The sequence below is a fragment of the Panthera pardus genome, unplaced genomic scaffold (genome assembly GCF_024362965.1).
Source record: "Panthera pardus isolate Hobbes unplaced genomic scaffold, ASM2436296v1 HiC_scaffold_207, whole genome shotgun sequence".
NCBI classification, from domain to species: Eukaryota; Metazoa; Chordata; class Mammalia; order Carnivora; family Felidae; genus Panthera; species Panthera pardus.
This window is the reverse complement of record NW_026526774.1, coordinates 93,037-105,969: the sequence shown is the minus strand read 5'-3', so window position 1 is coordinate 105,969 and position 12,933 is coordinate 93,037. Positions and strand designations below refer to the sequence as shown.

At 39.0% G+C, this 12,933-nt stretch overlaps 1 protein-coding gene across 1 annotated transcript in view; it reads right to left on the bottom strand.

Annotated features, from left to right (window-relative positions):
* The window catches only part of LOC109261242 (probable cation-transporting ATPase 13A5), a 76,333-nt gene extending 66,062 nt beyond the window's left edge, over positions 1 to 10,271 (bottom strand). The window contains exon 1 of the mRNA XM_053908661.1: positions 8,055 to 10,271. Within this exon, the coding sequence (XP_053764636.1) occupies positions 8,055 to 8,225 (171 nt within the window). The 5' untranslated portion in view covers positions 8,226 to 10,271. The remainder of the gene's footprint in view (positions 1 to 8,054) is intronic.
* Between the last annotated feature and the right edge of the window lie 2,662 nt (positions 10,272 to 12,933).

Genomic DNA, 12,933 nt, shown 5'->3' with positions numbered 1-12,933 from the left:
ATTGTCCACACAGTTCCATACACTGACTGTAGGCGACGCCATTGGCAGAGGCATCCCTGGAAGGCACTGCCTCCTTCTGTATGGACGTCACTTACTTGGATACTTCTAAGTAGAAGAGATCTGAATACCGTCAACAGTACTTTAAACATAGCTTAACCTAATTCAAGTATAAAACTTTCCCTTTTAGATGATAGGGTAAATTATTTTTATCTGCCCTCTTGATGATTTTTAAGGTAGCCAATGTCACCAGATAAACATTACACACAATTACACAATTTTCCTCTTGAGAGAAATTAATAAATTTGGTGTTTCTATTTATACAGAACAATTTCTTATTTACTCCATTTTTTTTAGGAAAGGCAACACTTCAATCATTTGGAACAACTGAATGGAAGAAATGCTACTGCTGTTTGTTAGGTACATAGTCATTGCCCTAACTTGACTTTCTGAGGCTTCCCTATTGGGGCATCCATTTTACTGATGGGTAGTAGCGAGAAAGTCAGCCGTGGTTCTGGGACAAGAACACTGGATTCATTCAGGACTCCTGAGTCGTGGGTCAAGTTTACCCACTAACCAGCCATGTACCTGTATATAAGAAATTTCACTTTATGTTACTTGTTCTTTCTGTAAACAAATGACATTGAATTGAATCATTTTCAAGCTCCTTCAAAACTCAACATGTCTGATACGGATATGTTTTGCATATCAGAGATTTAGTCAAAGCCCCTAAGACTTCATAGAAGAAATAACCTGGGGTTTATAAATGGCTCACAGTATTATTATTATTAGGCAGTTTAAAACAGTAAGCAACTCCTACGTGCCAGGCACTGTTGTAAGCACTTGAAATGTATTGCTTGATTTTTTTTTTCTCCTCAAAATAATCCTATGATGTTATTGTCTCCAATGTACATATAACAAAATAAAATGACCAAAAAGAAACAAAAAACAAAAAACAAAAACAAACCAGGGTCTTGGAAATGTTAAAGTAACTTGTCTTCAATCATTTACTTACTAAGTATTAAGATTGACAGTAAAACCTGGGTTTATCTGACTCTAAAGCCTTTTCTGTTGATGAATATGTTCCCCTAAAGTGTTTGAAAATAGCTTTTTTCCTTTAAGAAGATAAATAACCTTCCTTTGTTATAAATTTCTTTAAGTTACTTTCTTGCTTAGCAAACTCTTCTAGCCACTGCCATGAGAATTTCACCCTAGCTTAAGAGGATGATAATCAACACATTTGGAAGTGGTGAAGTATAAGTTCAAAATGCCCTCTCAAAAATCATTATGGCATCAAGCTGGATTTATTCATCAGGCTTAGCATTCTGCGAAACCTGCCATGCTTCCATGCCTTCGTTCAAGCTATTACCTGGAATGCTCACCCAGGTTTTCTACCAGCAAACTCCTAATCCTTCACATAGAGTCTGGCTCAAACGTCACCGCCACTCCATAAGTCTCTAACATCTCAGAAAGAATTCGTTGTTCTGCTCCCTGTGTTTCCGCCTGTATTAGTGTATGACCAATTCCATTACAGGCGTTTTCTTGTCAGGTCTCCTGTGTGAGGCAGGTGGTTCAAAGAGCCAAACACTCATCTATGTACCCCTGGAGTCTGTCACATAGTAGGCCCTCAGCAAACATTTACTTAATAGAACTGAATTGTTCCACGTCTCCCGACAACACTGGAGAAGGATAATATAAGCTTCCTCTCTGAGCTAATGTACCCAGAAACTCTACAAACACAGGTTTCTATGACAACCAACCAGCTAGGAGAAAGCAGGTGCTATGATGCTTGCCGTGATTTGGAAGCTCGTTGCCTGATTTTCATTAGGCCCCCTCTGGTTTCTCCAGTCCCGGTTTAGTGGGACCAGGATCAGTTTCCAAGGCTAATTTGCATATTGTTATTATTCCGGCATCTGTTGCTGTGTGTCCTTGTGTTTGCTGTGGCTGGATTTCCTCCAGAGATGAGTAATGAGGGCACTAACTCAGGTGTCTTTTGAGCCCAGCTCAGTCATGGCTAAAGGCAAAGCACCATGGGTCAGATACTCTCAGTGCTATCTCTAGTGGCCGCCTGTGGAGCCAGCAATAGAGTATGCAACACGGCTCAGTGTAAATACAGTTGAGTGCCAGCTCAATTTACACTCATACCTACACCAAACTTGTTAGAGAGGGGCTGCCGAGGGTGTTTCTTGGCGTAGGCAAGGTGCCTCTCTCTTTGCTGCATGATTTGGGGCCACAGTAGATGCAGAAAGATAGTTTATTCCACTCCTGCAAACACCTCCCCTCTTGCAATTTTCAAAAGCTGTTATATCTTTAGCATGATTTGTAAATGACAGTAGATGCTCCTTCCATTTCTAGCAGCCCCTTTCCCAAATATTTTCGTAATAAAATTATCAATCGTTTACTGCTGCAAGGAAACGCATAGGTCTCTTTGAGATTTTGCTCCGTGGGACAGTGTGAAGTACTTGATGTAGAATCAGGAAACCCGGGGCTGGGATCTATAGCCACGATTACCGAGCAAGTCACTTCACCTCCCTGATTGTCCCCATCCCTCCGTCTCAGGTGGTGGGAGGACACCACAACCACATGCGTATCATTTTAGAGGCTGCCATGCCCCACACAAGCACATCTGTCACAGACGGGGGGAGCCCGTTACAAATTGTGCTAAAGAAATATTGATTGGTGAGCATTTGTGATTTAAACTGCAAAAATAGTTTCAGGCAACTGGCCCATTTTGTATAATGTTACAAGATCCCTTAGAGTTTGGGTCTGATAAGCTTTTGTTAACAAATATTAACTGCAAGGGCACCTGGGTGGCTCAGTCAGTTAACAGTCCGACTCTTGGTTTCGGCTCAGGTTATGATGTCACGGTTTTGTGGGTTCAAGTGCCCCATCAAGCTCTGTGCTGACAGCTTAGACTCTGCTTGGGATTCTCTGTATTTCTCTCTCTCTGTCCCTCCCCCCTCGCACTGTCTCTCTCTCAAAATAAATCAATAAAACTTGGAAAAAAAACCCAAATATTAACTGCTAATGGAATTAATGTCTCCTTGTTAAAGCTTTTGCAGTTCTGCCATCAAGTGAAGTTCCCAGGTCAGTTACTATTTTAAACAAAGACATGTAGGGATTTTAAGATGTAGAACCTGAATATTTAAGATTCATTAAAGATTTTAAAATAAATATTGAGAAAATTACAAATAGAACAGAGCATGCCTACTTTTAGAAGAGCACTTGAGCAGCAAAACAAGAAAGGCAGAAACCCAGAAAAAAGAGAAACATATTTGACTGCACACATTTTAAAATATCTGACAAAAGTCAAGTCAGAGGAAAAATGATAGACTAAGAAAGAAAACTTTTCCACATGGATGATGGATATAAAGAGACAATAAATAGAAAACAAAAATGCATATATCTTTTGGAGGAAAATGTATCTAATCTCACTAATAATTAGTGGAATATAAATTAAAACATCATTGGGACACAATTTTTTTAAAATACATTAGACTAAAAAAAATTTAAACATCAATATATAACACTGGTGAGGATCTGGAGAAATGGATACTCTCATATGTTGCCGTTATTTTATTTAAGAAAATAATAAATATCGCAGGATCTATTAACATCCAAAATATACATACCTTTTGATTCAGCAACCTGGCTTTTGATTATTTTACTAAAAACAAATGCAAACACTCATATGTAAGGACACATCTATATTGTAGTTGTGTGTAATTCAGCATACTTGTGGTGGCAAAAATTGGAAAGGAAGCCCCCTATTTTCTAGAAATAAACGAATGGCTGAACAAATTATGATATACCATGGAATTTCACACCGTTATTTTTAAACGTGATTTAGAATTATTTATTTACTTGGTAGATAGCCGTTATATTTATTGTAAAGTGACAAATGCAAGTTCCAGATTAATGTACAAAGTATGTTCCTGTTTTATTGAAACAAATTAACAAATACATAAGTAAATCTCCACATAAACTTGTATTTCTCTGCATCTTATAGAGGAGAAAAAATGAAATATATATTTAGCTAATGATGACATAAGTAAATAAATAAATAAATAAATAAATATATGTATTGGGGATCTTAGTGCTTGAATTTGTCTTTTGGTGGATTCCTCTGGAACAACAGCTCTTAAGCTTTCAGAATGCATGACAAGCACCTGTTATGAAACTGTGAAAAAGCACAGATTCCTCTTGTTACCTTGGATATTTTGACTTAATGGGTCAGGAGCTTAGGAATCTTGACTAATTCTCTCACTGAAACATTGCCCTCTAGAGTATTGAATCAAACCTCTTTTCTCTGTAACCCTTCCCAACTCCCACACAGGAATCTCTATATTTCTTTTCTGTTTCCTTAAAGACAGTTATACCTACGTTCCAAATGAAAAAAAATAGTGTAAAGGAACTTGAGGAGAGACTGAAATTTGTCATAAACATGTAGATGGGAAGTATGTATTTAAGTCAGGGGAAATATGTGGAAATATTGTAAGGGGTGTAACACATCAAGTGGTAACACCACATTTACTTAGGACCCATTGATTACAGGCAACAGAAATTGGTTAAACTGGTTTAAGCAGATGAGAAATTGTGAAGATGCAGGGACATCTCACTAACCTAAGGTGGGAAGTGAAGCCAGAGCTCCCAAAGGCTTCAAACAAGAGCAGGAAATGCTATGAAGAGTAGGTTATTCATTCGGTCTCTGTCTCTCTGCCCTCTCCCTTTCTGCTGGGCTCCATATGGCTCACCTCTGTGTCTCTGTGTATTTGGTTCGTTCTTTGTGCAAGTTTTTTTCTCTGCTGTCCACACACAAGGATCAAGGGTTGCCACCCTGGTCCTAGCATCACTTTTCAGATCACATTCCTGACAGAGCATGACAGATAGCTTCAAGTCTTAGGCTTGGATCCCAGGCTAAAAGATATATGGGCATCATTCCTGCTGATGGACTGGCTTCCGCTGGGTCAGATACCCCCGTTCCAACTATGTGTGCCAGTGGAAAGAGAGAGCCACCTAGAGCAAACTAGTTGCAGGCTGCCAGAGTTCTAAGAGGAGGGGGGTTGCAGTGCTTGCCCCAAAATATGTGTACTACTTTCATGCTTGTCAGGGAATACGAGGCTGGAGAGAGTAACCCAAGTTCATGGGTACAGGCTCCATTAAAGTCCACTGTACTTCATGTCTTTGGGTCCTATGAGCTACTGGTACATATTTATAGTACATATCCCTTTGATGATTAGGGTAATTTAGACAGGTTTCTATTCTTCATACACATCCTGACTTGAGTAGTTTAGGACTAAAGTCCAAGTGAACACTATTAGGGTCCAATAGGAATTAACTCCAGTTTGCAGCACATGCTCTCAGATTTCCAGTGGCCAGAAAATTTCTTACTAGCATTCTAAAGATTTCAAGGGCTTTTTTTCATTCCTTGTCAGTGGCCCTGGCAAAATGATAGAATCCTAAAATGGTGAGACCTAAAAAAGTAGGGTATAACCTCCACCATGTATATAGCTGAGGAAAGTGAGCCCAAGGAAAACAGAGTCCTCGGGCTCATATGAGTGAACCAGCAGTTGTTACCAGCCCTGTCCCGATGGTCCCATGCTGCCTCCTGTTCTCTTCAATCTCTGTACCCCCTCCCCCTCCCATCTGTCCCTTGCCAACTTTCCCTAACTTTTAATAATAAAAACAGCAACAGCAATATCAATGATAACAAGAACTAACATTTTACTAAGTGCCTACTATGTACCAGAAATATAAGTATTCAAAGTGATTGTTTCATTTAATTCGCTCAACTCTAACACCAACACACACCCACGTGCCCACACACATACACACCTTCTACAGATGAGGAAACTGATTATAACAGCACCAAGTAACACAAACAGGAGAGGTAAGGGGGAGGTTTTCAATCTGACTAGATAAGTTCTCCCTCCCAAAAGGCCTCAGAGAGTTCTGTGTTTTTCCTGCGAACACTTGGATGGTTTATGACGATATATCCGGGTGACTGTGCGTAGATGTCGCCCCAGTGGAAGGAACGACATGCGAGAAGGGCTGTATTCACTGATGTGTGACTTAAGCCAGAAAGTGTATGAATGGCTTGCACGTATCAAATCAGATATTCTATTAAGGAAAGATTTCTCAAAACCCAGAAACTAGAAATTCTATCTGCTGGCTTCACATTACATACCTTTATCAAATGACTAAGGTAAAAGCTTAGGACACTCTACTTTTCTATTGAGACTCAGCAGAATAGTCAGATCTTTATTGTCTTGGTGTCTATGGTCATGCTTTTGCTCAAAGGCCCAGAGTTCACCAGAAAGACAGTTACTCTCCCCCAGGCCTCGGCAGCCAGGCAAGTTGCTGGTCACTCTTCACATCTTTGGGATATAAATTAGTCTGTGAAAAAACACACCTAGGTACTCACTTTTTAAAAAGGCAGAAAACCAGAAACAAAACAAAGTCCTAGTAGCCTGGTCTCCAGCTCAAAGTATCTCCATTCATCTAAATTTTCATTTTTAGATCCTGTTTCCTAACTCTTTACATATCTATTGTCTTTCATTTCTCATCAAAGACTTCATAACTCAAAATTTGTAGGATCTAAAACCAGATAACGAGCCGATATTAGATTTAATATTGTTGAGCCACTGAAATGGAATAGGAATGAAAGCTCCCTTTCAGTTAGGCTTATGTAAAGCCCCCACGTCTGCTTTTCTGACTTGTGCCCAGTGCTCACTGTGTGGACATCGAGAACTCATCTCTCTTCTCAACACTTGTGTTTGACTTTCATTCCCAGCTGTGACACTACTTTGGAAAGTGCCTTATGCTAAGGAAATATCGCACATGTGGCAGAATTTCATTTTATGAGGAGCCAGAAGCTCTGACTCTGTCACAAAACCAAACTCTGATTTAGAACAAGCTCCCTGGATCTTAGTTTTTTTCCCTGGAGATGAAGGATGAAACTTGAGACTAGGCAGTTTCAACAGTGCAGTAGAGTTGACAGGCTGACACAGTGTACCGTAACAATGCCCAGCCCCCAGCCCCATCTCTACAAAGCTAATTCCATAGTCAAGTTTTCAAAAACATACAGAAAATACAGTGAGACATCGTTTTGGGGGTTGCCTCCTGATTTTCAGGCTGATGATTCTTAAGCAAAGTAGCCAAACGTTTTCTAGAAAGATACTGTGGGGGCTGAGACTTGCAGGGACTGTGGAGTTATAAGTAATATTCAGCAAAATTCTATTTCAGAATGCACTGCTATCTCATTTAGAAGACTGATTATTTTGGGGCACCTGGACGGCTCAGTCAGCTGCGTCTGAATCTTGATTTCAACTCAGGTCATGATCTAGTATTTCATGAGATCAAGACCCATGTTGCCTTATTGGAATTCTCTCTCTCCCCCTCTCTCTTCCCCTTCCCTGCTCATGCTCACTTGCTCTCTCTCAAAATAAATAAACTTAAAAAAGAAGACTATTTTTTAAAAAGGAAGACTTTAAATCGCTACAAGATGGGGCGCCTGGGTGGCTCAGTCGGTTAAGCATCTGACTTCAGCTCAGGTCATGATCTCACAGTCTGTGACTTCAAGCCCCATGTCGGGCTCTGTGCTGACAGCTCGGAGCCTGGAGTTTGCTTCAGATTCTGTGTCTCCCTCTCTTTCTGACCTTCCCCTGTTCATGCTCTGTCTCTGTCTCAAAAATAAGTTAAAACATTTAAAAAAATTTAAATAGCTATGAGATGAACAATGATGGAAAGGTATGCTGTCATCATTAATCCATCAAAGCATTCTTTCCCACCATACTCAGATACAGCCTCGGAGTCCTTCTGAACACTGTATGCGGGTCAGCCTTCAGTCGATAAATCCGGGTTTGCAAAGACATTTACATCTACCTGCTATTTCTGAAGATCTCCTCCTGAGTTCTCACATTTAGTAAGCCCTTGTTTTTTTTGCTTTATGACTTAAGTTTCACAAAGCTACTCCTTGCTGTCAGTGGAAAACCCATAGGCTTTGCTTCTTGTGCACCATAAGCTTAATAGAACCCAAATGTGATTTTAGCTCTTACCTGTCGCAAATCATACACACTTAAGACAATGGAGATAATAGACAAGATGATGATGGCCACAGAGTATTCTATGTAACCTTGAGACAGCCACAAAGTTAGGGTAAAGGCTTGGAACACGTAGAATGGATTTAAAACCTGCAAGTACAAAAACAGCATGTGTGTCACTTGCATGGATCACATCATTTCAAAGAAATTGAAGAAGAAACAAAGAAATGGAGAAAATTTCCATGCTTATGGATTAGAAGAGCAAATATTGTTAAAATGTCTAAACTACCCAAAGCAATCTGTACATCCAATGCAATCCCTATCAACATACCACCAGCATTTTGTCACAAAGCAAGAACAAACAATTCTAAAATTTGTGTGGAACCACCAAAACCCTCAGTATCAAAAAGTCATGTTGAAAAAGAAAAGTAAAACAATTCCAGACTTCAAGCTATATTACAAAGCTGTAATCATCAAGACAGTATGGTACTGGCACAAAAACAGACACATAGATCAATGGATCAGAATAGAGAACCCAGAAATGGACCCACAACTATAGGGTAGCTAATCTTCAACAAATCAGGAAAGACTATCCAATGGAAAGAAGACAATCTCTCCAACAAATGGTGTTGGGAAAATTGGATGGCAATAAGCAAAAGAATGAAACTGGACCACTTTCTTACACCATACACAAAAATAAATTCAAAATGGATGAAAAGCCTAACTGTGAGACAGGAAACCATCAAAATGCTAGAGGAGAACATAGGCAGCAACTTCTTTGATCTTGGCCACAGCAACTTCTTACCAGATACATCTCCAGAGGCAAGGGACATGAAAGCAAAAAAGAACTATTGGCACTTCATCAAGAAAAAAAGCTTCTGTACACCAAGGGAAATAATCAACAAAACTAAAAAGACAACCTACAGAATGGGAGAAGATATTTGCAAATGACATATAAGACAAAGGGCTAGTATCCAAAGTCTATAAATAACTTATCAAACTCAACCTCCCAAAAATAATCCAGTGAAGAAATGGGCAGAAGACATGAACAGACATTTCTCCAAAGAAGGCATTCAAATGGCTAACAGACACGTGAAAAAAATGCTCAACATCACTCATCATCAGGGAAATACAAATCAAAACCACTGCCAGATACCAGGTACCACCTCACACCTGTCAGAACGGCTAAAATTAACAACTCAGGAAACAATGGATGCTAGCAAGGATACAGAGAAGGGGGAACCCTCTTACACTGTTGATGGGAATGCAAACTGGTACAGACACTCTATAAAACAGCATAGAAGCTCCTCAAAAAGTTAAAAATGGAATTATCCTATGATCTAGCAATTGTACTACCAGGTATTCATTCAAAGGATACAAAAAAAATACTGATTTGAAGGGGCACATGCACCCCAATATTTATGCAGCACTATTAACAATAGCCAAATTATATAAATAACCCAAATGTCCATTGACTGATGAATGGATAAAGAACATGGGAGGTATATGTATATAATGGAACATTACTCAGCCACCAAAAAAGAATGAAATCTTGTCATTCGCAACAACGTGGATGGAACTAGAGTGTATTATACTAAGCAAATAAGTATATGCTTAGAAAGACAAATACCATATGATTTTACTCATATGTGGAATTTAAGAAAGAAAACAGATGAACACAGGGGAAGTGAAGGAAAAATAAAATAAAAACAGAGAGGGAGGCAAACCATGAGAGACTTAACTATAGAGAACAAATGGAGGGTTGCTGAAGGGAGGTATATGGGGGGTTGGGTCGAATGGGTGAAGGGCATCAAGGAGGGCATTTGTGACGAGCGCTGGGTGTTGTATGTAAATGATAAATCACTACATTCTGCTTCTGAAACCAATAACGCAGGACATGTTAACTAACTTGAACTTAAATAAAATCTTGGAAGAAAAAACAGATGATGTCATTTTATCGACTTTTTAAATCATTTTTTACAACACACAATGATCTCTAATATTTATGAATTCACTTAGAACTCAGTTTCAGTGGAGTCAGTGTCAAGCACATAGCACGTGCTATGGTGGAAGCAAAATTATTTTAAGCACTCAGAGCCTGTCAAAAATTGATTATTCTTATTTATTTTGAATTTTGAAAAATGTTTTATCAATATCAAAATCTAACGATTTACCTTTCTAAACATTATTTACCTACAATGGAGAATTCAGTCTCTTAAAACACACTTCATCTCTGACCTTTTTTTTTTTTTTAACATTTATTTATTTTTGAGACAGAGAGAGACAGACAGAGCATGAACAAGGGAGGGGCAGAGAGAGAGGGAGACACAATCCAAAGCAGGCTCCAGGCTCCGAGCCATCAGCCCAGAGCCCAACGCGGGGCTCGAACTCACAGACTGCGAGATTGTGACCCGAGCCGAAGTCGGACGCTCAACTGACTGAGCCACCCAGGCGCCCCAGATCTCTGACTGTTTTTATTGCAGTTTCTTCTTCCCATACTCACATGCTGCAGATTGAGTCAAGTTGTGTGATGAAAATAGAAGACTGCATTTTTATCCAGATTGTTGAAAAATAACATATTCATCACATCACAGGTTTTTAGCAAGATGCTCTGAGCATCAGGCACATCAGCATGGGCCCCTCCTTTGAACGGGATGGGGGGGTGGGAGTCATCTTACCCAAAACTGCAGTGAAATTCATGGGAAGAATGTATCACAAGCCCAAAGCTGGCCATCCATGCACATATATTTTGGTCTCTTTATTATACCTTTCACTTTTTTTATTCCCTCAATTGTCCCCATTTTGGTCCTGCTGGCCCCACTGTTAATAATGATAGCAGAGAGGGCAAACCTGAGAAGGTAGATGTAGTCATCTGATGTACAGACATAGTGTGAATGAAAAAACCCATCTGACCAAAACAAGGATTATTTTCTTGGTGAAGTGCTCTTTACAATGATTATGAATTAGATGAAATATTACCTAAAACTGGTGCCACTCTGTTACCTCTACTTTCTATATTCTCTAATATATTAAACTTCTACTTTAGTCCTCACAGTGAACTGACATCCAGTTAGTAAGTTAATAGGCTGCATTTTAAGAGTTTCTTAAACACTTGGATATATTTTGTGCATTAACAAAGCTTTTGTTCTTTAATGTTTCTTATTATTTCCATTGCAACATGCTTTTCTTACAAAATATAGCTCTTCTCTTTGCTTGGCATAAAATGCTCTAATTGTAGATGACACACTAATGATAATACGATTTTGAGTTTATATAAACTCAGTAGAAAATGTGGTTAAATACTTCTTGTATAAGAAACAACACCATCATAATTAATTTAACTCCCTTATTCAATATTCTTTTGAAACCAAAATACAAAGTAGTATTACTTGCTTTTTTCCTACTGAAGGCTTAGTAAGTAGATGGAGAAAATACTACCACTCCTTTCAAAATAACCAAATTGACACCTGGGAGAATCTTTGACAAACTGAAAATGTATTTGAACAGGAAGTTTAAACAGCAGCTGGCTTTTTGATAGTGGAGGAAACTGCATATGTGGGGGACATGGGGTATGTGGGAAATCTCAGTACCTGCCAATCAATTTTTCTGCGAACTGAAGACTGCTCTAAATAAAAGTCTAATTATCTTTTAACATGTGACCATGCTAAACAAAGTGACCACTGTTGTGGATTAGAAATAGACTAGAAATGTGCAGTATGGAGTGGAGGTTAGCACAATCAGCTCACTGGGCTCCACCTAAGGAATGGAGAGTGGTGGGCTAGGGACTCATGCTACAGGGAATATGATTGACAGTGTGCCACAGCGGCAGGGGACAAAACCAGCCTTGCTCTCTGACCCAGGAACAGAGGCCAAGGAAAGTCACAACCAGCAGCTGTTCACTGGCAGAGGGCAAAATGGAAAAGAACAAAGTTCATGGTGCCACTGTGAACTTGGCCAAACCCCAGCTGGCTCAAGGCCTGAAGATGCTTGATCCTGGGGAGTAGAGCCCCACCCTACAGGAGTTGGTTCTGAACTGAGGGCCATGGGGACTACCAAGAGGCAAACTCAGAGCCATCCTACAGGGACAGTGGACACAGAGAAAAAGAGAGAAATGTAGACAAGGGAAGTACCACTTAAGGGCAGCTCACCAGAGCTGCCTCCATCACTACCAGAGCTTCCATCACCATCACTAAGAATAATAACTTCAATATTTGCAAATGACATATCAGATAAAGGGTTAGTATCCAAAATATGCAAAGAACTTATCAAACTCAACACCCAAAAAACAATCAATGATTATTATTAAGACATTATTAAGACAATGATTAGAGGGAAATATATAATTTTAGATGTGTATGTAAGAAAAGAAAATAAATGTTTGAAATCAATGAAATAAGCTCCCAATCAAGAAGCTGTAGAAAGGAACTGCAAACTAAATCTTAAAAAGTATAAGGAAGGAAATAATAAAGAAAAACAGGAAAAAAAGCAGAAATGAATAAAATAGAAATCAGACTTACAATGGAAAAATCCAATGATGTTGAATTTGTACTTAAAAGTTAACTAAAATTGATAAATTCAGAAATAAATCAGAATATTTTTATGGCTCCTAAAGAAAATTAATGTGTAACTAAAAGCTTTCTACAAAGATATCTTCAAGTCCAAATGGCTTGTGAATGCTTTCAAATCTTTAAGGTAGAAGTGATATCAATTTTGCACAAACTCCTTCATAAGTAGAGGAGGTGGAAACGTTCACAACTTGTTTCATGAAGTTAGCATACTCATATACCAAAACCCGATAACGTTTGTTAAAAGAAAGGAAAATTACAGGCTAAGATCTGTAAGAAGCATAGATGAAGTAATCACAAAATATCTTATCCAGCTAAATCAGTGATAT